This window comes from Amblyomma mixtum, chromosome 5 (genome assembly GCF_055824585.1).
Source record: "Amblyomma mixtum isolate Tamu chromosome 5, ASM5582458v1, whole genome shotgun sequence".
Lineage (NCBI taxonomy): Eukaryota > Metazoa > Arthropoda > Arachnida > Ixodida > Ixodidae > Amblyomma > Amblyomma mixtum.
In genome coordinates this window covers 124,456,744-124,482,623 of record NC_143016.1, presented here as the reverse complement: position 1 = coordinate 124,482,623, position 25,880 = coordinate 124,456,744, and the positions used below count along the sequence as shown (strand labels likewise).

Sequence of the window (25,880 nt, the reverse complement as noted above, 5' to 3'; positions counted from 1 at the left end):
ACTGAACATTTGTAGGCTGGTGGTTGCACCAATTTGAAATCGAGGCATCCTCCTGTGTGGATGGGCTTCAGTGCACTCAAAAACTTAGGCCATTGCAGCAGCGTGTAATGTCGGCATAAAAAAAATGGGGTAATTTCGTTGTTTTCTCACTCAACCGCGAAGTTAATGGAGGCTTTTGCAAGTTCAGATGATACAGTAAACGTCGCATTTGTCTTTTATCTATGGGATGAAGGAGACCCAGATGCACCTCAAATGTTTTCGGTCGACGAAAGACTTCGGCACTTTCTCCTCAATTGCTTCCATTTAGAATTTTGCCGTTGTAACGGTTAACGATGCACCCATAGTGGTTCCGAACATTTCCTTGTAGATAAAACCATCCTACCTCAAGTTCGTGCTGGTTAAAGGGACACTTAGGACAACTCCATCTAGTTATTGTTCTGAGTAAAAATTTATATTCTGGTTTTCTCTGGCGCTGTTCACGCGTGTCCGGCACCAAAACACGCATTAATCTCTGAGAAAAATCGATTTAAATATCTTCCGGTCAATATGCCGAAAATGAGGAATTGCGACCGTTTTGGAGTGAACAGCTGTGTAGCATGGCTTCCGTAAACTGCCCCCAAAAAATCTGGGTAGACGCGCGCATTTTACACGCGATATCGGTCGCTGATGGCGACATCAGTATTTCGTTTTTTGGCCTTTTCTTGCTCAGAAAACCTCACTTACCGATTAGAGTGGTTCCTTTATGATTAGAATGCCTTGTCCAGTCAATACAGGTCAACTTCTATTTGTCTTCAGTGGCCCTTCAAGCAACAGCTGAGGCAGTCGCAAAGTTTGTGATGCCAGATAGAGTGCACTCTTTACAGCAAGAAAAGCTCTTCACGAGCACTGCAGTCGAACTTGCCGTCGTCACATGAAAAGAGCTAATGCCTGAACAGATGACATTCGGTGAAACCCCAGATTATAATAGAAAATATCATCATCATCATCATCATCATCATCAGCCTGACTACACCTAAAGTCCCTAGATCAGCTTTGCTAAGTAGCGACAAGTCCCTCCTCTCCTACCGCCCTTTCCCCTGCGGCTCGCGTTGTCCGCCATGTTCTTCCTAACGCGTTCCGGCGGCGCGGTTGTATGCACTGGAACGGCGGACCTTGCAGAGTCGCGGCTTTGCTGTAAGGGGCAGTGAAAAATGTAGTAAATGAGCTTGGTATGAGAACAAGGGAAACGTACCAGTAATGCGCTCCGAATGTGATTTGCGTTGAGTTTTGTCGGAGACGGCGAAACTGCAGTTGTGGTGCGGCGGCCAGTTCGCGAGAGAACACGGACACGCGTGCAACTTTATATATAGCATATTATTGCAAATACTACCAACGGCGGTTTGCGGGGCAGCTTTGCTGGCCGGTGAGAGAATATTGACGGGACAGCAGTGCATTTCAGTTTCTTTATGCCAAGCTTCCTCAGAATTATGGGCTCGAATTGATCTTCAGTAAAATGGAGCTTTAAAGAAGGGTAGTCGTATTAGGAATATATATGAAGATGAAAAATACAAAAACCCAGCTGTGCAGGTGAGCACACTCAAGTCCCTTCATGAATTTCTAGGACAGACAGGGAAGCCGATGTCTGCGGTGGGCCGGTATGCGCGAAATAATTGCGGTGCTGCCTCGCGGATTACTTGTATGGCGGGAATAGAATGAAATAAATATTATGGGCACTGGACGCTGAGACTGACCCTTGGTTTCGCACAGCAATAAAATTCCTTTGCGCCCGCGTCACAAACTTTTGGCACGTAGAGCACTTGTGCAGCTAACACCCCAATAAATCAGACATGCTATGCGCGAGTGTGAACACATGTAAATTCATCTAATTGGAGCGCGAGTTATGTACACACCGCCAATTTTTTAATAGTACCGCGCGAGCGTCGACTTGTCAGCGCCTTATCATGGCGCAGAGCGCGAATCAAGCGAGAATAAGAGCATTTGTTTCAGATGCACTGTTTCTCGCTCGTTTTGCCGCTCAGCGCTGTCATCAGGCGCTGACAAGCCGGCTGGTCGACGGTCGCGCGGTACTATTAAGAATTGGCGGGGCGTACTGCAGAACACTTCGCAAGAGGCTACGGTTTCAGGGCGCATTACTGAGCGAAAAGTTTTTGGCTACTTGATCTCAATGGGCCAGCTGCAGTAGGTGCCGGAATTGAGCCGTAGGCTGAAATACGCGCGCATACTTGCACTGACATGCATGTTTACGAAATGACAAAGGCGGACAGCAGCGCGTAATCAAACAATCGTCAAGCATAGTGCGAGCTGGGAGCTTTACCAATTCTGACTCGCCAGCCAAAGTTTGCTACTATAGCATCTAATCTCAACGATGGAAAACAGGAATTGAGCTTACATCGCATAACTTGCTAGAATTCGTCAGCTTGAAATTTTTTCTCCCAATCCTGTGGAGCCACGCTTTCTGTCGCACAATATCGTTCTTCGCCAGCGGCACTGAAAACAACGCCAGCCCTTTTCCTGACTGGGTTGAGCACCCGAAGGCGCAACAGCCCGGCATTTCATGTGCTGCTGCGGACACAAAAAAAGCGTCCGATAAACTAAAGTGACTTCCAGCAAACAGCGACAAATATAAAAAAGTCACCTCCGCTGAATGTCCGTGGCCAGCCCAACTATACTGTCACGTTGTAGTGACGGCAGTCCAGCGGTCAGGAAGACAGCAACTAAACTTGCAAACGAAGCTCTTTATTTGGGCTGACTTGCGCCCACAAAACAACTGAATCACTCGGCGGCGCCGTAAGCAACAGACGTGCTCGTCAGTCGCCGAACTACGAAATGCCCGCCGCTCGCGGCATCGCTCAATTTAAAGCCGGCAAGGAAACTTCGAGACAACCAGGTCAGGATCATCTACAGTAATCTGGCAAAACGTAGATGCAGCTCTGCATGGCTTCGATCAGTCGAGGTTAGTCCGGGCGCTTCTCGCGTCACGAAGAAACGTAGCGTGCAAGCGCCGTCGAACTATGCAGCCGGACGACTTAGGAAGAACATGGCGGAACGGAACCAGTTCTCAACCGGAAGTGGGCGCTGTCCAATAGTGTGCGTCGGCGGCGCGGCAAACGTTTTCGGTACTTAGCTTTTTTTAGAAAAGCTCATAAAGGGACTTTAACTACACCCACTGCAGGGCAAAGGCCTCTCCCATGTCTCTCCAATTAACCCTGTCCTTTGTCAGTTGCCGCCACTGTATCCCTGCAAACTTCTTAATCTCATCCGCCCACCTAACTTTCTGCCGTCCCCTGCTACGTTTGCTTTCTCTTGGAATCCACTCAGTTACCCTTAAGGACCAGCGGTTATCTTGCCTTCGCATTACATGCCCTGCCCAAGCCCATTTCTTCCTCTTAATTTCAACTAAGATGTCATTAACCCGCGTTTGTTCCCTCACCCACTCCGCCCTCTTCCGATCTCTTAACGTTACACCTATCATTTTCCTTTCCATAGCTCGCTGCGTTGTTCTTAACTTAAGCTGAACCCTCTTTGTTAGCCTCCACGTTTCTGCCCCATAGGTGAGTACCGGTAGGATACAGCTGTTGTATACTTTTCTCTTCAGTGATATTGGTAAGCTACCATTCATGATCTGAGAGAACCTACCATATGCGTTCCACCCCATTCGTATTCTTCTAGTTATTTCCCTCTCATGATCCGGATCTGCGGTCACTACCTGCCCTAAGTAGACATATTCTCTTACTACTTCCAGCACCTCGCTACCAATTGCGAACTGCTGTTCCTTTGCTAGGCTGTTGAACATTACTTTGGTTTTCTGCATGTTAATTCTTAGCCCCACCGTTCTGCTCTGCCTGTCTAACTGATTGATCATGCTTTGCAGTTCTTGTCCTGAGTGGCTTAGCAAGGCAATGTCATCAGCGAATCGCAAATTACTCAGGTATTCTCCATTAACTCTTATCCCCAACTGTTCCCATTCCAGTCCCCGGAATACCTCCTGTAAGCAGGCAGTGAAGAGCATTGGCGAGATCGTGTCTCCCTGCCTGACCCCTTTCCGTATTGGAATTTTATTGCTGACTTTATGGAGAACTATAGTAGCTGTGCAGTCGTTATAAATATCTTCTAATATTTTCACATAACACTCTTCTACACCCTGATTCCGCAATGCCTGCATGACAGCTGAGGTTTCCACCGAGTCAAATGCTTTCTCGTAATCAATGAAGGCTATATATAAGGGTTGGTTATATTCTGCGCATTTCTCTATTACCTGATTGATAGTGTGAATGTGGTCTATTGTCGAGTATCCTTTACGAAAGCCTGCCTGATCATTTGGTTGACTAAAGTCCAAGGTTGTCCTGACTCTATTAGCGATTACCTTAGTAAATACCTTGTAGGCAACGGACAATAAGCTGATTGGTCTGTAATTCTTCAAGTCCTTCACATCTCCTTTCTTATGAATTAAGATAATGTTAGCGTTCTTCCAAGCTTCTGGTACTCTCGAGGTCACAAGGCATTGCGTATAGAGGGTGGCTAGTTTTTGTAGCACAATCTCTCCTCCGTCCTTCAACAAATCTGCTGTTACCTGATCCTCACCAGCTGCTTTCCCTCTTTGCATTGCTCCTAAGGCTTTCTTTACTTCCTCCTTCGTTACTGGCAGGATGTCCCATTGCTGTGCTTGACTGCCTCCCTCAGTAACTTGATGATTACATTCGCTACTGTATAGATTTGTGTAGAACTCTTCGGCTAATTCAACTATCTTATCCATATTGCTGATGACATTGCCCTGTTTGTCTTTTAGCGCATACATCTGGTTTTTACCTATGCCCAGTTTTCTCCTCACTGATATTAGGCTACCGCCGTTCCTTAGAGCATGCTCAATTTTCTCCATGTTAAACTTTCTTATGTCGGCTACCTTGCGCTTATTTATTAACTTCGATAGCTCTGCTAGTTCTATCCTGTCTGTGGAGTTAGACGTCCTCATGCTTTGGCGTTTCTTAATCAGATCTTTGGTCTCCTGAGATAGCTTGCTGGTATCCTGTCGAACCATCCTACCACCTACTTCTGCGGCGCACTCTGTAACGATAGCTGTAAGATTATCATTCATTGTTTCAACACTGCGGTCGTCTTCATCAGTTAAAGCGGAAAATCTGTTTTGCAGCGACATTCTGAATTCCTCTACCTTCCCTCTTAATGCTAACTCGTTAATAGCCTTTCGCTTCACCAGTTTCCTCCGTTCCCTCTTCAAATCTAAGCTAACACGAGACCTTACCATTCTGTGGTCGCTACAACGGACCTTACCGAGGACCTCCACATCCTCTACGATGCCAGGGTGTGCGCACAATATGAAATCTATTTCATTTTTAGTCTCACCATTGGGGCTCTTCCAAGTCCACTTCCTGTTTGCTCGTTTGCGGAAGAAGGTATTCATAATCCGTAAATTATTTCTATCTGCGAACTCTACTAATAACTCTCCCCTACTGTTCCTAGAACCTATGCCATAGTCACCTACCGCCTTGTCTCCAGCCTGCTTTTTACCTATCTTTGCATTAAAGTCGCCCATCAGTACAGTGTACTGTGATTTTACTTCGGTCATTGCCGATTCCACATCCTCATAGAAGCTTTCAACTATCTGGTCATCATGGCTTGATGTAGGCGCGTAGGCCTGCACCACCTTCAGCTTGTACCTCTTAACTCAAAGCAATGTTTCTGACTGGGGTGAGAAGGGATGGCATGCAAGCTTTGTGTTAGAATATTTTGCGTTTATACGGAAGTGAGAATAGTAGATTCATGAGGTTGAGCATGTTCTTGACAAATAGTAAAGAATATTTCATATATTTAGCAGCCCTCGGGTAAAAAATACATTCTTCCTTACTGATGACGTTTGGTGACATCTCACGTGGTCTTTTTCTATAGATGTCCGGGCGGCGGACGAGGCATGCAGGGTGGCTTTTATTTAAATTCGCGAATTACATGTTGCCACCCAACGTCCCGCACTTTTAAGCGTGAAGTTCTCAGACACCCTTAGAGCGTGGGAGGGTAGCGGTCTCAGACTCAAAGTAGATGCCCTCGACTCAGCGTGGCAAGCTCAACGGAGACCAGCTACCAAGTGACAAGAGATTTTTGGTCGTTTGGTGCCCAGCTTTCGCCGGTCGCAAGCCAGAGAATGGGTCGGAGCCAAAGGTTCAAACACAAAACAAAGTTTATGCAGCAGTGAGACGATACAGAGGATTTCCCAACCACTTGTACAAGCACATGTAAACTAATTAACAAAACAATGAAACTCGTGCAAAGTTACACTGAAGAGAGAAAACAATTCAAAGGAAATATTGCATCTACAGTGCACTAACACAATAGGGAGGCAAACAAACAAAACACAGTTTGTTCACCGGGCACTGCGACAGTCCGACAACCAGAGGTCCACGACGATGCCGTCCCGCAGACTGGCGCACGTTGCCTCGTTGGTCCGTGGCTGGGAGAGTGGCGTTGTCCCGGGAGTCAAGCGGGCGCGCTTCTCCGAAGCTTAAACGGCGGCTCAGACTAAACTGGCAGCGGTCAACGCCCTTCTTATATAGGCTTGGTCCGCGTCTGTATGTTCTACGCGCCAAAGTAGGCGCGCACATACACACAGTATCGGCCGTGCAGTCTCCTTTTCCTTCTCGAGCTGGCCGCGAGTCCTGATTGGTCCACTGCTACTAGAAATAGGGCCACTGCTATTAGAAAAAGAATGCTGTTGTGTTCGTGGTTGCTGCCGCATTCTACTCCAACTCGATCGAGCTTTGAATAGAAAGATGGAAAAAAACTGCCGTATTGCATAAGTTGGTAGTGTGATGCTACAGTTATACAATGATACAAGCTTGTACAGTGTTTCTGAAAATTATGCAGCAGCTTCAGTTTCTTGGAAACTATCACAGCCAATCCGACGAAAACACCAGAAGCATGGCGCTGGCTCAAAAATACACACTGTAATTTTTTTTCTGGGGAAAAAGCAGTTCCTTTTACATTTTAGGCATACGCTTTCTACGCATATTTTTAAACCGATATACCATTGCTATAATTGCCTTGTCTTCCGGCTTTCAAGAATGAGCTCTACAGATCAACGCCGCGCTTCTAGAAGTTGTAAGGTTTCATTCTTGCTCAAGCTTTACGGGTTTACACTTAATAGCACGATTGTTAACTGTATAGTGTGGGATTTAAGGTTCCGAAGCGACATGGGAAATTAGGGACGCCATAGTGGAGGGTTCCGGATTAATTTACACTGCCTGGACTTGCACCAACGTCGCGCAGAACATGGGCGTTTTCGTTTTTTTGCCTCCGCCGCGGCCAGGATAGAGCCTACGAACATGGGATCAGCCGCCGAACGCCAAAGCCATTGAACAACGCGGTGGCTGAGCAGTACGAATGATGCTCGTCAGTACCAGTAGTTACGAGCGGCTCATCCGCATCCTCTTTTCTCGCAGCCGGCCTGTACTGGTACAACGACGCTCTACAGGGGACTTTCAGACCACCTCCGCCGTCCTGGGTCGACGTCGTCCCGAAGCAGGAGGCCGACCTGGAGTCGTACATAATCGGTAAGCCACGAAGATGTCTCATTATTTTCCACCTTTTTTTTCTGGCTTCCACAACACTATATGGGGCCTTCTCGCGTAAATTTGCAGTACTTGACCACACCAATTGACCATTTGCGGAAAAGTTTCTGCGCATGCGCAGTGAAGGCGCAGCCAGCGCCCTCTATAGACGATTTGGTTTTGGTTGGAAAACATGAGCGGGCCGAGCATTCCCTCGCTGTAGTGCGGCGAATGATGTGAGCTCCTTTCCTCGCTTTTGCAGCGTGAATGAAAATGCCAGCTCATTGCTTCGCCTAAGGCTGCACGAATTACTTCATCAGAAAGGAAGCACAGAGTTCAGGTTCCCGCCAAGCTCGTTTCGAAACGGATGTTCCTGCTGTATTTCGCGCTTGCTGCCAAGTGCACGCAGCTCGGTCGTTCTAGAAGAGTTTTGCCATCAACGCGCGTGCGTATTCGGTGGAAACCGAATTATATATATACTAGTATGAACACTCACCATAAATGCAACAATGTCAAGCCGTGCTATCTGAACAGCGGGAGCACGGCAGAGCGCAAGCTCGCGTATGACCGTTCATTCTAACGCTCCTGCGGCCCGTGCAAAGCAACGCTCTGCCGTATCAGCACGAGCCACGATTGAGATGGTACAACGGGTCGGTTACTAATCAGTTGAGTGTGCCCAGCAGCAAAATGTGCTGTACGAAGTTATAAAAAAATCCTGCCCTATCAAGAAAGCTTACCAATGACGAGAAAAGGAACGCCTGTACTAACGACGGACCATGCCGTTGTCACATAAACACCGGTATTCACCGTCTACGCGTACGCGCCGCTCTCACGAAATTTAGTTCATCGTTAGTTGTTTGAAGGTTCATCATCAAGTTTCTAATGTAACCTTCCTCCTTGAAGGACCAGCCGCGATGAGCCTGGCGAACAGCTCAGGTAGTGGAGTGGAAGTTTTGCCACACATTTCAGGCTACCACGCGAAAAATCTTCGCTCCACCCCGTTTCTAAAAACGCACATCGGAAGTTCTCCTCCTCTATCATCCTCTCTCGTTAGCAAACACCCGTTGCTGGCAAAGAAACAACACTAAAACAACAAAACAAGCGCACAGGAACTGCTGAACGCTGCCTTGCACATGTCTGCCCGGGAACAACTTTCCAACCAAAAGTTGCGGTGGAGCTTCGCTCGTTGCATGACAGGTGGCGCTCGCTTTTCCGCAAGTGGTCAATTGCGAAATGTCACTTTTAAGCCGGCTGTTACTCGTGGTCTCTTCGCGAAGGCGAACAGACTGTGGCGCTCCCTATGAGCTGGGCAGCCAACCAACGCTTGCGCCCTACAAGTTTATTCCTCCACTTCCTTCGTGCTTGGAGCGACGAAAAGCAGTTCGTTTGAAAGACGCAAGTGGCGTGGCAGTCTGCTAACCTTCTTGTTATAGCCCTCAAAGCTCCATGTTTAAATGCACGCGTTACACAAGGAGTTTCGCAGCTGGTAAATCAAAAAAAGCTGCATCGGTGTCGCGGTATATTGTCACACGAAATTCCCGCCTTCATACACTTCCTTGCCCCGACGGAGGGCGAGGGTTCTAATAGTCTTTCTCTTCTGGTCTTAATGCTATTAAGCGAAATTATTAGTTACGGCGCACTCATGAATCTTGCTGAACAGTTCTGAGTGCATAGTTAATCTGGCGTAATCAGGTTCGCGATGAGACACGAACCACTGCTAAATAGACTGACGCCCTTTAGTGACATACTGAAGCAGGTATAATCATCAGGTCTCAGTCCCGGCCTGTAGCTGCGTATTAAGCGACCCGCTCGGCGGTCAGAGCTGTGACTGACCAGAAAGGGCTAAGAATCATTGACTTCAGACTGGCTACCACTGGAACCTGAACCTGGAAACGTTTAATGAAAGAACCTTATCCAGTGTGGCCGGCCTAGCATTGCGGTTAGAGGAGCTATAGGGCATTAACTGCGGTGTCACAGGGCTCAGTGAGGGTAAAAAGCCTGGTGACGCATACTCCAGTGTGTGCATGTATTCTCCTATCGCGCGGTGCCAGTGAGGCGAGAACTTAGTGTAGAATTCCTGGTCAACAAGGATATAGGGTCTGTTCTGAAAGTAGTAGGACTAACTTTTTTTAATTAAATTTATTCATGAGAGTAGTACAAACGATTAGAATTTTTCAAAGTAGCACCCTTCCGCACCTACACGCTGCTGCTAATGAGTTTTCCAGTTTCCGTACGCCTCCAGGAACGCCTGGACCGGAATGCTGTTTAGCTCCCTCGTCACGGCCTGTTGAACCGCCTCTACCAATCCGTGATGTTTCCCCTTGAGCGTCGATTTTATTCTCGGGAATAGAAAAACGTCTGGCGGGGCCAAGTCAGGGCTGTAGGGGGGCTGAGGCAGCGTTCCCGCCTTGTGCTGGGCAAAAAATCGGGGTCCCCATTCACATGATGAAGCAGGTCCTGGCAGATCGCTTTCCGGTTGCCCTTTTTTTCATTTCATTTATTTTCCTTAAAGGCCCGGTGAGGGGCATTACATAAGGGGTGGGTACAATATTCGTTGGCGGCAAGTGTTAACACGATGACAAATGAGCATGAAGATTTTCAGCAAAGGTCGCGGAGCACATGATGGCTGCAATATCGCTGGGAAGGTCGTTCCAGTCCACAATGGTACGGGGGAAAATGAGGCTGCAAAAGTAACCGTGCGGGCACGTGGTCGAGAAACTTGGAAAGGATGAGAAGTGCGATGAGATATGCGGGTTGGCGGGACGATGTAGGGTGCGCAGGAAAGTGAACTGTGGTAAAATTTGTAGAATAAGCAAAGGCTGGCGATGCGACGACGAAATGAAAGGAGTGATAACTCGGATTTATCTTTCAACCGTGACACACTGATGTCGTAGGAATATGAAGAATGAATGAATCTGGCTGTTCTGTTTTGTACTGTTTCAAGTGCGTTGATAAGGTAAGCATGATGCGGGCTCCAAATAGGTGAGGCATATTCTAATTTTGATCTGACAAGTGTTTTGTATGCTAGTAATTTTACATGATCGGGGGCATGGCGGAGATGACGTCGTAAAAAACCTAGTGTTCTATTAGCAGATGAGATAATATTAGTGATGTGGGCACTCCAGGACAAGTCGTTACACAAGGTGACACCTAAATACTTATACGATAGACAAGTCTGTACAGGGACGTTACTAATTACGTATGGGAAATCAAGCGGATTATGGCGACACCTAAATACTCCTCTGACAACACTCCCGGCATCAACTTCATGCACACTTTCCTCGTGGCTAAGTTTTCTGTCACGATCTCAAAAACTTGGGTTTTAAGAATGCTCAAGTCATCAGCAATCATTCTGATACTCATCCTACAATCAGTGTTCAGTAAATTTTAAACTCGCTACACATTTTCCTTGGTCTTGCTGGTCGAAGGGCGTCCGGAGCGGTCGTCGTCTTCCACTCCTTCCTTACCTTCTCGAAGCAGCTTGCGCCACTCAAAAAACACCTGGTCTGCCCATGGCAGCGTCACTGTAGGCCTCCTTAATCATGTCGTGAGTCTCTTTGCCCGTTTTACCATGATTTAAACAAAATTACATCGCGTATCGCTGATCCGGTAAACGCTCCATGATTCTGCGTAACGAGACGTTTCGACCGGGGTTCACAGTACAAGCGACCTGCTCTCTTCAACGGCCGAGAGCCGACTGGCTATTTTCGCCAGCATTCCCAATATCCCCCTTCAACGATCCTGCACGCGCAGACCGCCTCTAGTCCGCTCGTTCGCCCAGAAAAAAATCTGTCCTACTACTTTCAGAACAGACCCTGTATAGCTAGCGACATCGATGAGTTGTTCGGACTCACCGAGAGGGTGACAGCATAATTTAACAAGAGATACAAATTGAAGGATGTACAGGTCTACGCACCTACATTCGGTTCTGACGACAGGATTGTTGAAAGGTTCAATGGAGGTGCGGAATAGGCATTGAGTGAAGTAAAAGCGTAGTACACTACAATGACGGGCGGCTTCAGTGTCAGTAGGCAAGAAGTAGGCCGATGACCAGAGAGTAAGGGACTATGGCATAGTTTAAAATAATAGTAGGAGTGATAAGGGACTATGGCATAGCTTCAATGAATAGTAGGAGGGATAAGGAACTATGGCATAGTTTCTAAGAATAGTAGGAGGGAGCTATTACTCGAGTTCGCAGAGTAAAATATTTCAAGAATCATAAATACCTTCTTCTGGAAACACTGAGAGGAGTTGAAGGAGCCCGGCGAGACTATAAGAGTAGTAGGGTTTTAACGCAGGTAAACCGAGCGGACTTACGAAAGCATGTGTCTAGCCTGGTTGGCTCATGGTTTTGCTTTGCTGGTTCGTCGGCACATCTGGCGATAATAATAATTCGATAGTAGTATTAGTTGATGAAGACGACCGTATGGAGTGAAAAATGCGAAAGTGTGTATATTAGTTCGATAGTATTATTACTTGATGAAGACGACTATGTGCATTGTACAGTGCGAGTGTGTATTGGAGTTTAACACGGGGCGTGGTAGTGCTCTCGTGGAGTGGCCTGCGAAGCTCATCTGTTCACTCGGCAACGGGTTCGAATCCCAGTCGCTGCAATATTTATTTTATCAATTATTCATGGTTTGCCAAGTTCACCCTCAATATCAAACTTTACGCAAACTCAAAGAGCTGGTTTGACCTCGTGAAGTATTGCTTCGCACTAAAATGAAGTAGACGTAATACTGAGCGCCAAACACGACATCGTGCAGGTTGTGGAGGTGCTAGGTAAGGTAAGGTATAGCGACCATAGCAAGGTGACGTCTCTAATTAGTCCTGATTGAATACGGGCTGGAGAAATCTAGTAAGAAAAAAATTCAGGGGGGCGCTTTGTTGACCTAAAGTGCGGTGAGTCGGAAGCCTTAAGCGCGGTGGTGATGCTTGTGTCATTGATGTGTGGTTAAGATGTTAAGCTTCGCCTCTAAGAGTGGAACGCTACAGCGTCTCGCAACGCTTCCAGGGAGTCCACAGAACGCCATCGCCCGTTCGGCTCGCTGTGATCTTGAATGCTCCCCGAGCAAATCTTAATTTGTGCACATACGCCCCAACTCAAAGTGCACAACCAAAATTGCCCTTTCCCTACTTAGCGGACCGATACCTGAACACGAGGAGATCCGGGTACTGGGGCTTTTCATTCATCATAGGCGCAAGATAGACACTGCCCTAAACAAGCTACGTAAGGTGGGGGACCAGGTGGGTCGGATGCTCCGCCGGGTGTCCAATAAAAGGGGGGCACTACGATGCAAAGATGCCCTGCGGCTGGCCAATGCATTCGTGACCAGCCGGATTTTATATTCGGCTCCCTACCTCCACCTACGCAAACGCGATGAGAATGCCTTAGAAGTAGTTCTCCCCAAGATTTATAACAGAGCGCTCGACCTCCCCATAACGACGTCCAACAAGCGTCTCCTCGGTCTGGGGATGACCAACACCTTTGGGAAGTTACGAGAAGCTCATCTTAACAATCAATACTTGCGCCTAAGAAAAACACCTGCGGGGAGCCGCCTTCTGACCCGCTTACACATATCCTACGCAACACATACAGAACGGGTCCGCATCCCTGAAGCCTGGCGCTTTGCACTCCAGGTGCGACCCCTTCCGAAGAACATGACTGCAGACACCCATGATGGTCGCCGTCTCGCGCGGGCGGAGGCTATTTCTCAACAATATGGCCATAAGCCAGGTGTCTTCTATGTGGATGCGGCCGGCCCACACCATGGGGGTTGGTACACGGCGGCCGTCATCCACCAAAACACTACAGTTCAGGGCCTTACTTTCCGTGCCCCAAACATTACATTTGCGGAAGAGATCGCCATTGCACTGGCCGCCGCAGATCCAGAGTCCCGAGTCATTATTACGGACTCCAGGGGCGCCTGCCGCAATATTGAGCAAGGGTATATTCCAGACCGTGCTTTCAAAATTCTCCACGCATGCGAATACACAGGGTTTCCGACCCATCGTGCCATCATGTGGGCTCCGGCTCATGCGGGTCTTGAGGGGAACGAGGCAGCCGACGCTGCCGCCCGCGCGCTTACTCACCGGGCGTCGCCTCATCCGCAGCCTGATCCGGAATTCAATTTCAATCCGGCCATCACCTTTAAAGAGATCACCTCTCTTTATCAAAATTTTCACGGTCTCTATCCCCCTCCCTGTAAAGGCCTCACCAGGGTGGAGGAGCGCTGGCTTCTCCGCCTCTATACCAATATTGTACTGTGCCCGGCAGTACTTAAGCACTTTAATTCTTCTTTCTCGGGCACGTGCCCACACTGTGAGGAGGAGTTTTCGGACACCTACCACATGGTGTGGGCATGCCCTTCCAATCCTGACTAACCACCCCACCTCCACCCCACTCGAGAGGACTGGGAAGCTGCCCTGCGCGGCTGCTCCGAACTCCATGCCCAACAGGCATTGGTAGCTAGAGCCCGGGCCGCTGCGGAAGCTACAGGGATCCCGGACTAGGGATCCCTCCTAGTGTTTGTAAGGGGCGGGCCCTTCCGGCTCGCCCCATCGACCTCTCACTGTAAATAGGAATAAAAGTTTTCCTCCTCCTCCTCCTCTACAACTTGCTCGTCCGTTAATTGGTTTTTGAGGAAAGTAAATCCATCTGTCTCGCATATCTTGGTGGACACCTGAACCTCGCCGTAACGGGAAGGGTGGAAGATGGGAGTGAACGAAGACACCGTATTTACTAGACGCGCCTTTGTTCATTCCAAACCAACGAGCTCGCATGGCGGAGTGGTAGCGTGCTCGTCTCGCATTCCGGAGGCCCTGGTTCGATTCCCGAACTCGACAAATTTCCTACTGGGTTTTATTTATTTTTCTGGTCTGACTAGAAAGATTAATTAGGCTGCTTGGTTAATTAAGCAATTAACTAACCTCAGTCCCACTTACCTGGAGCATCACAGTTGGATTCCCTCTTGATCTCATAGAGGAAAATTTAGTTAATGATGATTGAATTAGGATTCTTGAGGTCTTGAAGATTCGAATTGCTTAATCACATTGCAAGAGGACACTTTAGGAGAGGTTAACTTTTTATAACAATTAAAAGCACAAAGGAGGATACAAGCAAGGAGAAAACATATTTACACTTGACTGGCTCGTACTTCTACGTGACGAAACCAGCCCTCGGTCCTGCCGAAGCAGCGGGTTTTAAATCCTATGTCCCCGCCCTCGGTGGGAGAATAACCAATCAGGTACTATACAAACATGCACCCAATAACTTATTGGGGAAAGGAAAATACAACCAATGAATGATTGGGGAAAGAAGGTAGCCCCTCGCGACACCGTACACATATGTACAATTTCTAATATCACTGCTGCGAGCTTCGCGAACATTCACTTTCCCACTTTCCCAACGTCCGGTTGACCCAAGTTCCAGGAAAGCCATTTCAACTCATCTGTCTCTCATCGTCGCTCCTCATGCCTGCAGCTAGCGTGACAATATGTCAAAGCATGCCGCTGCAGACATGGTACAAAGAGCCACGCACTGTGACGCGGGTCAGCCTCGCCGTACACACGTGCACACAGGATGCCGCCTAACGACTCCGTCCATGAGGGAGTTTGACGTCTCCTGTAATCCCCCGCCATTCGGCGCCTCCCTTCTCCCGCTGGGTTCACTGACCCCTTTCTGTGCGGTTGTGCGGAGGGCCCAAGAAAAGCACATAATGGGCATTCCACTACGCGACCGGATGCGGCAAACAAACTACAGCACCGCGAACTTCACTCCTCCCAACCAAGAATGTCACAGGGACACTTGTTGTCAGTGGGACATTAAAGTTCAGCCACGGTGTCCAACAAGTACACACGCACGCACGCACGCACGCACACGTACGCCGGCTGTCCAGTCAGTCCACAAACACGCGCACACGTGCGCCGGCTGTCCGGTCAGTACACCAGCACACACACATGCGCGCACACAGCGGATATTTCAACCCGCACACACAAGGCTGGAAACCAATCTGCACATTCCAGAATCCACCATGTCAGATCGGTGCCCAAACTGGCAGAAATTACTGCTATCCGCCTACATCCCGAAACAACAAATGTTTCTCTAAACCTTTGTCCAGAAGATTGGACAAAAATTCTGAATTATCCGGCACAACGCCGGTTCTAAAGGCTGCCGCCGCTATCAGATTAGTAGAGCTGACTGGGTCCCCGCGGGCGACGAAGATTGCTGCTGCCCTCGCGTCGGCATTCTCCCTTTCTTTGAATCTTACAGTACGGTCAGGCCTCTCATCGGCTACTTCACATGCAATTTTGCATCGAGTTCCAGGTAGCGCGATGTCTTTGAATAGATGGCATCCGACATTCTCCTCAAAGAAAAGCATGCCCTCATTCATTCTGTTCTCGCGATTCTCTTCACCGACTCGCTTCCGCACTTCTGACAATGAAGCATGTTGCTCCATGTTGAAGCCTAAAGAGATGGGTGCATTATTCAAATCCCGCTGTTTCCTATCTGCTTCGAACACCGTTACCGCGATCAAATGCGCATTTCTTACACCCTCGGCATCAAATGCAGGCTCATCTTTCCTGGTTAGCCTATGATCATCTGCAATAACATTGGCAGCTTCCGAATCTGCCTCAAGCTCCACTGGAGCCTCAGGTTTGTCTCGAACAGACTCAAGCGCAGTTTTGAAATCGTCTTCAAAACATGCTCTCTCATTTGCTACATATAGCTGCTCCCTGTCTCGCTGCTCTCGCAGCAAGTGTGTCTCAGGTGTTGCCAACTTCCCTACACCTTCAGCTATAGCATCTGCTGTCACTGCGCAGAGTGTCCGCTCCGGCTGGCTTACCAATTCATCTTTGGCAGCCAGCTTACCTTCGCCTTTAAAGAGTGTTCCCGCTATTCGCGCCGGCTCTACCTCTTCGCCGATCGTTACAGCTGCCGCAGAGTTTGCGCCAACCTGTTCTGGCTCAATGCTGAACTCCTGTTCACAAATAAAACACTCATGTGCCTCCTGGGTCTCCTCTATCTCAGCTTGTTCTGACAAGCAGCGCTTCACTGGCGTGACTAACGCCCCTATGCCCTCAGCCATCTCTCCTGGCACGGCACACACGGTTGGGCCCTGCTGCCTAAACGCTGCAGCTTTCACACCTATAGCCATTGGCCCACAGGTCATTCTCAATACGGGAACATGCTGTTCTCGCTTCGATTTCGGACAGTCAATCATTAGATGCCCAAATTCCATGCAGTCAAAACATTGAACTGCTGCAAATAACATCCCTCTATCAGATTTCGTTCCCTGGTTGAATTTGGATTGCATCTGTGCACGTTTTATCTTTTCTCGCTCAATTTCGAGTTTCAACTTGTCAATTTCAAGCAGCTGTTCTGCCTTCTGCTCAGTCTCCAAACATCGCATCATGCCCTCCCGATCGTACCGCACGGCAGCCATCTCCCTTTTCCGTGCTATCATTTATAGCACGAAACACTACACCGACATGGTGAATTCGGAGAAAGCAAAAAGGTCTCCTACCTTGTCATTAGTTGCTCTCCTCTGCCGCGGTGATCTCGTCGCCCTGAGTGACGACAGCGGGCTCCTTGATGCGGATGAGTTGAGTTGAGCCCCAGCTCTCACAGCAGCTCGCTGACTTGAACCTCCTGCCTCGTTTGACTCGCTGGTCGCCTGGTTCTTCTCTTGAACCTCAACGCGGACGCCTGGTTCCTTCCGCAGCTCACGGACTTGGCACCTCCACGACACGTCGGTCGCCTGGCTCCTTCAGCTCCTCGCTGATTTGAGCCTCCTACGTCCCGTTGACAATGACCAGCAGTCTCCGAAGCTTTCAGCGTCGCTCTATGACGCTGACTCACGTTCCTCCTTTAGGACGTACCGCTCTGCAGCTTGTCCACCGACTTGATCTTCCGCCCCTCCGTCAGATACCCCGAGCAGAAAGACGTAGCAAATCCTGTCGAACTGTGCCACTTGATATCCTGACTGGAGAGGTTACCTCTTTTAGGTTACACAATTAAAAGAACAAAGGAGGATACAAGCAAGGAGAAAACATATTTACACTTGACTGGCTCGTACTTCTACGTGACGAAACCAGCCCTCGGTCCTGCCGAAGCAGCGGGTTTTAAATCCTATGTCCCCGCCCTCGGTGGGAGAATAACCAATCAGGTACTATACAAACATGCACCCAATAACTTATTGGGGAAATGAAAATACAACCAATGAATGATTGGGGAAAGAAGGTAGCCCCTTGCGACACCGTACACATATGTACAATTTCTAATATCACTGCTGCGAGCTTCGCGAACATTCACTTTCCCACTTTCCCAACGTCCGGTTGACCCAAGTTCCAGGAAAGCCATTTCAACTCATATGTTTCTCATCGTCGCTCCTCATGCCTGCAGCTAGCGTGACAATATGTCAAAGCATGCCGCTGCAGACATGGTACAAAGAGCCACGCACTGTGACGCGGGTCAGCCTCGCCGTACACACGTGCACACAGGATGCCGCCTAATGACTCCGTCCATGAGGGGAGTTTGACGTCTCCTGTAATCCCCCGCCATTCGGCGCCTCCCTTCTCCCGCTGGGTTCACTGACCCTTTCTGTGCGGTTGTGCGGAGGGCCCAAGAAAAGCACATAATGGGCATTCCACTACGCGACCGGATGCGGCAAAAAACTACAGCACCGCGAACTTCACTATCACTATACCATCTCTTTAATTGGTTGCATGGTTAGTAGTCAAAGTACAAGTAGCCCCATTTGAAATTCGCGCACTGTGACATCACGGCCATTTCGACCAGTTGAAAAACGTGACATTTCTGTCGACAACTCCTGCTTACAACAATGAGGCATTAAAGGCTTCCGCCTTAAAACACTTAAACGAACTAAGGGCACAATGGAAAGTGGAGCAATCCAGAATACCGCTGCTGGATAGGTATTCCGCTTAACCAAAGACGGTGACCTGAGTCTACAAGACATAATCTTACCGATATAACCGTGAGTGCGCAATGGAAGTGATAGAAAAAGGGGTAGGATAGCTAGGTGGGATATTAAAAAGTTCACTTGAAAGGCAAACTGTATTACTATGAAGCGTCAAAGCAGGACAGCCTCAAACCCGTCGTCAGCATAAAGCTGTCATAACTGCCATAGGCAATCATCAGCAGTTACTAAAGCGACACGATGAAGTATAAAATGGAGAGAATCGAGCATGCTCTAAGGCACGGATGCAGCCAAAAGCGTTGTGCAAACATAGGCAGATATACGATGTACGCCCATATGGAGAAGATAGTTGAAGCAGAAGGAGGATTCTCCTCAGGTCTTCGTTGGTCATGTTGTCAACGTTAACCACGCGAACCACGCAAGCACTGCAACGCAAAGTCCGCTGGCTTGCGCCCGTACGCAAGACGCAAGGCTCGCACTTGCGTTCTGTGCATGCGCACTGCTGTCTCCGCAAGCTCCTTGCGCATGCTAAGCTGTTGTGGACGCACAGCTAAGTGTCCAATATCTTTAGCTGAGTTTCGTGGTGGTTGAAGCATTCATTATCAGATATGTTGCGTATTCCTCGCAATAGACGGATATCGAAGCTTTCGGCAGCTCTGAGTCCGGTGTGAAGACCCCACTTCTGTAACGAAGGACGCGTTTAAAAAAGGAGCTACTTCGAATCGTGCAACAACATCAGTTCTCATTTAGTGCCAGTGACCAAGAGTATACCATTGCCTAAGGGAAGTGTTTTATGGCGAAACCTGTGAACACGGAGCACTAGTAGCTTGAGGTTATACATTTGTGCAACCTGTATGTTTTTCGGAGGCAATTTCCATGCGTATCGAAAATTACGAGGGTGCAGTCTAGGAGAATCTTTGTCGCCGCCCTTTGAAGCAAGCCTGCAGCTCCTTTTCGGGCATTCCAAGAGAAAAAGAAATTAAGCAAAAAAGATAACTTTATTGCTATTTTGCCGGTGGCACAAATTGAAATAATAAAGGTGTCTTCAACCGGTTACAGACGGCGTAGATGACGAGATAGACCTGACGCTCTACCAGGAAGCCCTAGCCGCGGCGGCGGCTCCAGTCAAAGCTGGCTCTCTACCGTGGACACCGTCAAATCGCGGAGGCGCTGAAAACTCCTCCGAGCCAGAGCGAGCGGCTGCCACCTCTTATTACTTGCCGTCATCGTCGCCGCCGATTGCGTCCCTAGCGGCCTCGTCCGAACGTGGCGCCTGGGCCCGCTTAGGCTCCGATCTGTTCAGCAAGGCCATTTTGGTGCTTCCCAAGTATGAGCTGCCAAAGATCGGCCGAAGAAGCGAGCAGGCTGGCCAGACTGCCCTGAGGCCAAATGTTTCTCCCAGGTGGAACGAACGGTCAGGTCGGTGCCGCTTTCTGAAAGAGCGATTCTGCTTGGAAGCTCCTTATAGCGAGCACGTTAACACTGTTGTTACCCGTGGACCTTTCTATAGTGTACCACAAATGTTCTACAAGAGTGCATGGCCGCTGGCCATGGTCTAGCTGATAGTTAGCAGGACACACAGACTTCGAGAGTCCTTCAAAACATGTAATCTTGAAGCCTCGCAGTTCATACAGGCGTCTCTTCTGCCCTGGAGTAACCCTAATGCACAATACCATGCAAGGACTAACTGTGTTGGCTGAGCAAAGCACCTTTCTTAAGTTTTCTTCTAGTTTTCGGTGGCCCCGAAAAATCGCGTTCTGCTTGACGAAGGCCAGTGGCAACAAATTTTCGTAAACACTTCTAACGCATAACATAAGAGTAGCGCAAAACCAGGACGACGGACACAAGGGGAGAGAACACACACCAACAACACAGGCGCTAACTTCCGACTGACGAAGAAAACCCAAACCCAACCAAGTGAACGGAACCTGAGCAAAAGTAGCGCATGCGTTGAACTAATATACAAAAAATCGAAAAAAAGGTGCGATAAAATGCGATAAAAAATGTGAGATCACGGATGTTTTGAACCCAAGAAGGCCAGCTCTCGTTTAGACAAGGAAATGGACGGAGTACTAACGCAGTTATCTTGTAAGGCAGCAATCTGTGAAGCTTCCACAATTTCGCGAGTTAGCTTATCGCTACTCTTAGCAACTACTGAGCATTTGTCCAAAAAAGGCACGCACTTGCAATCTTTGCAGTGCAAAGCTAGATTGCTGCCGGTATAAGTCTTCATGTTATTATTGTGCTCTCGAAGCCTATCGTTCAGGCACCTACCGGATTGCCCAATATACTGCTTGCTTGCCACCTTGCACACCTTGCACACCTTGCACACCTTGCACACCTTGACAGGATCCTCCAAGACCGACTTGCTAATTCTTGTGTGGTTAGAATCTTCAGATTTGTTGATGATTTTCTCTTCCTTGTTAACTGCACACCTTCGAACCTCGAGGCCGTTACTTCAGACATTTTGTCCATTGTACAAGGGTGTTTTCACCCGCTACTACTGACTAGCGAAATGCCTACTAACTCAGAGATAAGGTTTCTCGATATTCGGCTTAAATTCATGGACAACCACGTTTTCTGGTGCTATTCACCTCGCTCCAACAAACCGCTTCTACCTTACACATCAGCTCATTCTAAACTCGTGAAACGAGGCATTATTAACCTCTGCATGGAAAACGCCTTTAAAAAGTCATGCCCCCATCACTCCGCATCTAGCTTTCATAAACAACTCGCGAGGTTCCTCGAAGCAGGGTACCCTAAAGATTTCTTGGGTTCAGTCGCCGAAAACCTCCTGAAAAAGAAGCTCCGCAAAGAACCTAACACTACAGAAGAAAGCAGAGTCAAGGTGGCTGTCATTTCTTACGTCCATTGTCTCGCGCACAATCTCAAGAAAATAGGGAAAAAGGCAAACGTTCGCGTGGTGTTTTCAGCTCCACAAAAGCTCAGTGTGTTATGCAAAAGGTCCGTGCCCTCCGCACATAGCTCCCAAAAGCAGCAGTGTACCATCCGCCACAGGAAAAGATTTGTTAAATGTACTGAGGGCATTGTGTACAACATTCCGCTCTCCTGTGGCAAGCAGTATATTGGGCAATCCGGTAGATGCCTGAACGATAGGCTTCGAGAGCACAATAATAACATGAGGACTTATACCGGCAGCAATCTAGCTTTGCACTGCAAAGATTGCAAGTGCGTTTCTTTTTTGGACAAATGCTCAGTAGTTGCTAAGAGTAGCGATAAGCGAACTCGCGAAATTGTGGAAGCTGCACAGATTGCTGCCTTACAAGATAACTGCGTTAGTACTCCGTCCATTTCCTTGTCTAAACGAGAGCTGGCCTTCTTGGGTTCAAAACAACTGATCTCACATTTTTTATCGCATTTTATCGCACCTTTTTTTTTCGATTTTTTGTATCTTAGGTCAGCGCGTGCGCTACTTTTGCTCAGGTTCCGTTCACTTGGTTGGGTTTGGTTTTCTTCGGCAGTCGGAAGTTAGCGCCTGTGTTGTTGGTGTGTGTTCTCTCCCCTTGTGTCCGTCGTCCTGATTTTGCGCTACTCTTATGTTATGGATCAATACCGACTTGCCCAAATTTCCACCCTGGTGAATCAAACTTCTAACGCAGAATGCATTCAAAATTAGAGACAGACCTGTCTTTGGTCGCTGTATTCGACGCTGCTTCGGCTGTGGGTTGCAGAGTTGGAGATAACGTGAAAAAAAATATTGTCCGCTTTGACTAGATTCGCGCCAAGCGTTCTTTTAACTAAGTAGGCTATCAGCAAGCAAAATGACATGCAACATATTGTTCGCTTCGTTTTGTCCCCTCCTTTTTGTTACTTCAGGTGTAGTATGTGTGCACCAAAGTGAAGAGTTTTTCAAGAAGTGTCAGCGCAGATTTTTTTCACGGATCCATGGCAATGATGTCGCAATGGCAACTGCTGAAAAACTTGTGGCAACAGAACGAGAGCTGAACGCGAGATGTGCCATCGTGGGGGAAGGGAACGGGGGATCAAAAATCCGCTCACAGAACCCTTTGGAGTTGGTGTCTGGCGCACAGCTGGACTGAAGAGTTTATGAAATGCAAAACTGGAAACAAAAACTGGGGGGGGGGGGGGGGGGGGATACTTAAGCACTTCCTTAAGACGAGCTAGCGCAAATTAGTTAATGACCCTAAATGCGGAATTGGTCATCCTCTACTTTGCATTCATAGATAGATAGCTGGGAGTCTGCATACCACTCCTGGTGCAGTGGTGCAGCGTTAATCTATGCTCTACTGCCCTGTAATGGCAGGAGCTGCACACCTGTGGGGCTTGCGAGTCTAAGGTTCTTCTTGCGGAGCATGCGACATGTCGCGATCAATCCTTTACTTAACAGTTACCTGCCACTGTGGACAGGTTATGATGACGTAACTAGGTCATGTGACCTAGGTTGTTCCACCTGTCACCTGGATGGCGTACGTAGGCTGGTTCTCTGTAGGGTGCCTTTATTCTAGCTCTCTTCAAGGTTCTTCGCTTACGCTGCAGCCTCCGACGATGACGCCAGGGTTTCCGCACAATGGGACCCTTCACGCTATCGCATGAAAACCTAATTTAGTCCCTTTCTTTGCACGCAGCCCCGAATGATATGCGCAATTATTAGTATGCGAAATATGCTGTACTGCCATGGTGGAAAAAACCGCGAACAGCGCGGCGCATACGCTCTCAGCTGTTCGAATTTCTTTTGATGGCGCGTTTACCTGGGTTGTAAGAAAAAGACGTTAGAGTCGTCCTAGAATGCATCACGGACAACTCTAGCATCTTTTTGCTACCACCGAAGTAAAAGCGTGTTTAACTCCGCCGCGGTGTCGCAATGGTTACAGCACTCGGCTGCTGGCCCGAAAGACGCGGGTTCGATCATGGCCGCGGCGGTCACATTTCGATGGAGGTGAAATTCTAGAGGCCCGAGTACTTTTAGATGTCAGTGCACATTAAAGAATCCCAGTTGGTTGAGATTTCCGGGGCCCGTCACTGCGGCGTCCCTCATAGCCTGAGTCGCTTTGGGACGTTAAACCCCAGTAAACCAAACCAAACCAAACCAAAAGCGTGTTTAAAATAAATGCGAACAGCGGAGCGCCTAGGCTCAGCTCTGTTCGCGTTGCTGTCCATCATAACAGTGACTTATTAAATTTCAAGCCATGCACTGCGGACGCAAATCAGTTGAATTTCTTAGCCAAAGTCGTGTCGCATAACCTTATGACTCAAGTGCATGTAGCTACCAGGTTACTGTGCTTGACGCATGTGAAGTGTCATTGAAGAGAGAGATGACTTCGTGTTTCACACCTACTCTCGTTTGGTCAGCCTAAAACCATACAAAACTGCCTGAAACCGTACAAAACTGGTGCCTGGATGAGCTGCCGGCCTTGAACTAATTTGGAGATTTTGAAAACATACTGCTTTCACTGCACTACGCCTCAGGTGAGGGCCAAGAAGCGCACTACCTGACAAGGCCTATCGTAGTGATAACTGAAAAGTATTGCAGTTTTCATACAAGCATAAACACGCAAGGTATTCATCTTTAAGAAAATCGTTATAATAGAAACATAACTTAAGGGAGAACAAAACGTAGAAACCGTCTCATGATATTTATGTAACAGAGCTATCATTTTTCTGTGCTGGCTCACGAAAGTTATTTGTTTCTTTAGTATGTTGCGCGTTCAAAAGTTCTAGACACGTACGTGGTACTGGGTTTAGATTTTCTAAAAAGAAGTTACTTAAGTCGGTTGCGGCTGTGCAGGCGAACTGTTGCAGAGACTACGCACATAATGTGACATCTTACGTATACATCCGGATGTGCATGCAAACGCACTACTGTCATTACAAGTGGTAGCCTTTCTATGTCCCTTACTTGAGGCAGTGGTCTTACGCTAACGTCCCACGGTCGTAACTCACGCCCGGTTTTTGCCGTTCGCGTGGTCCTGTAATTTTTATGCGTGGGACGACGCGTCGAACGTAAAACTATATGCCTCGCGTTGAACGCGTTTCAAGGACGTTGTATGGAGCAAGAAATCTGCACAGACAAACTCACTGCCTGCTCCATCTGCACGCTACCGTCCTCAGTATTCTGTGCTTATGTCGATGGTCGTGCGGTTCTCGAAGTGTAGTGTTGAAATTGACTGAGAGGTCCCGGTCAGTCTTTAGCATGACGTCTCACAGACGGATATGTTCCCAAGGCGGTGGCGCAACGTTTCGATCTCTTTGAGTGCATAATCATAGCGCTTCTCGACGATTCACGGAAAGTGGGCGCAGTGATCCGTCGTTGCCTATGGAAAAAACACATACGGAACACGCACGGACGAAGTCGCCTCACGCTCGTAGCTTCGACTCCAATGTCAACAATTTGCAAGACAGAGTGTGGCTACCCACGACATGATCCTCCCAGAAGCGAAGAGACAGATTACTAACCTTCAATTAGCTCCTGGATCTCGCCGACGAGGCTGCTATCAGTAGCGTTTAGATGCCTGCGACCACCTGCCACTTCAACCCCTTCTTCTTTGCACCTTCAAACATGGCCAACCTGCCTTCCCTTTCCTTGTTAGTCAGTCACTCACTACATCAATCACTCACTCAGTCAATATTTGTTGACCCTTACGAACGGCTTTACGAAACCATGAAGGATGTGGATGTGGCTTGAAAAAATCGCGCGAAACAGCTGGAAAATTGGCTGCCGAGGTTGAAGCTTCGTTTAATATGGCAGAGCTTCGAGCCCGTTGAGATTTAAAAATTTACATTCGTTAAATTGGGTGAAAAAAAAAATATCGTTCCTCCAAAAACTAACATCTAGATGTTCACAATCCGATAGCGCGTTCTGAACGAAATAGAGAAATATTGTCAACGCTTTAAGTGAGAGATCAGTATTAACGACGTCGCTGTTGGCCTTCTCTTGTTTCAGAGATCGTCGCAAAAGATGTGAAGAGCACCCTCGAAAAGGATTTCGAAGGCGACGCCAAGTTCGTTTACGAAGACTACGCGTCTTTCGACGATGCCGCGCTGCACAACCGGCTGCAGCTCTCCTCGGCGACTGCGCTCGGGCCGACGTGGCCCTTTTACTTTTTCATCGCTTTTCTAGTCACTCCCGGTCAAGTAGTGTACAGTTGTCATGCATGGTGCGGCGCCTCTACGCGATAAGCATGTTAGAGGTTTATTATAATTAACCCAATTAATTGTCATTCGTGCGATTTTACTACTTTTTACTGTTTTACAGTGTCATCTATAGTCTGGCAAATGAGAATGTGTCAAGCGTAGTCCCGTGATCTCGGGGAGCTTGGATGCACACTGGCCTCTTCGATTACCCGCCTCTGGCTGCCCGCGGGCAACCCGCTGGTTGCCTGAGCGCGGATTCAGGCGCTCGATTTTC

At 48.3% G+C, this 25,880-nt stretch overlaps 1 protein-coding gene across 1 annotated transcript in view; it reads left to right on the top strand.

Annotated features, from left to right (window-relative positions):
* The window catches only part of LOC149343610 (uncharacterized), a 29,438-nt gene extending 3,787 nt beyond the window's left edge, over nt 1–25,651 (top strand). Inside the window, exons 4-6 of the mRNA XM_089547031.1 lie at nt 7,446–7,556; nt 19,553–19,912; nt 25,416–25,651. Coding sequence (XP_089403157.1) covers nt 7,446–7,556; nt 19,553–19,912; nt 25,416–25,651 — 707 coding nt within the window. The remainder of the gene's footprint in view (nt 1–7,445; nt 7,557–19,552; nt 19,913–25,415) is intronic.
* The last annotated feature ends 229 nt before the right edge of the window (nt 25,652–25,880 follow it).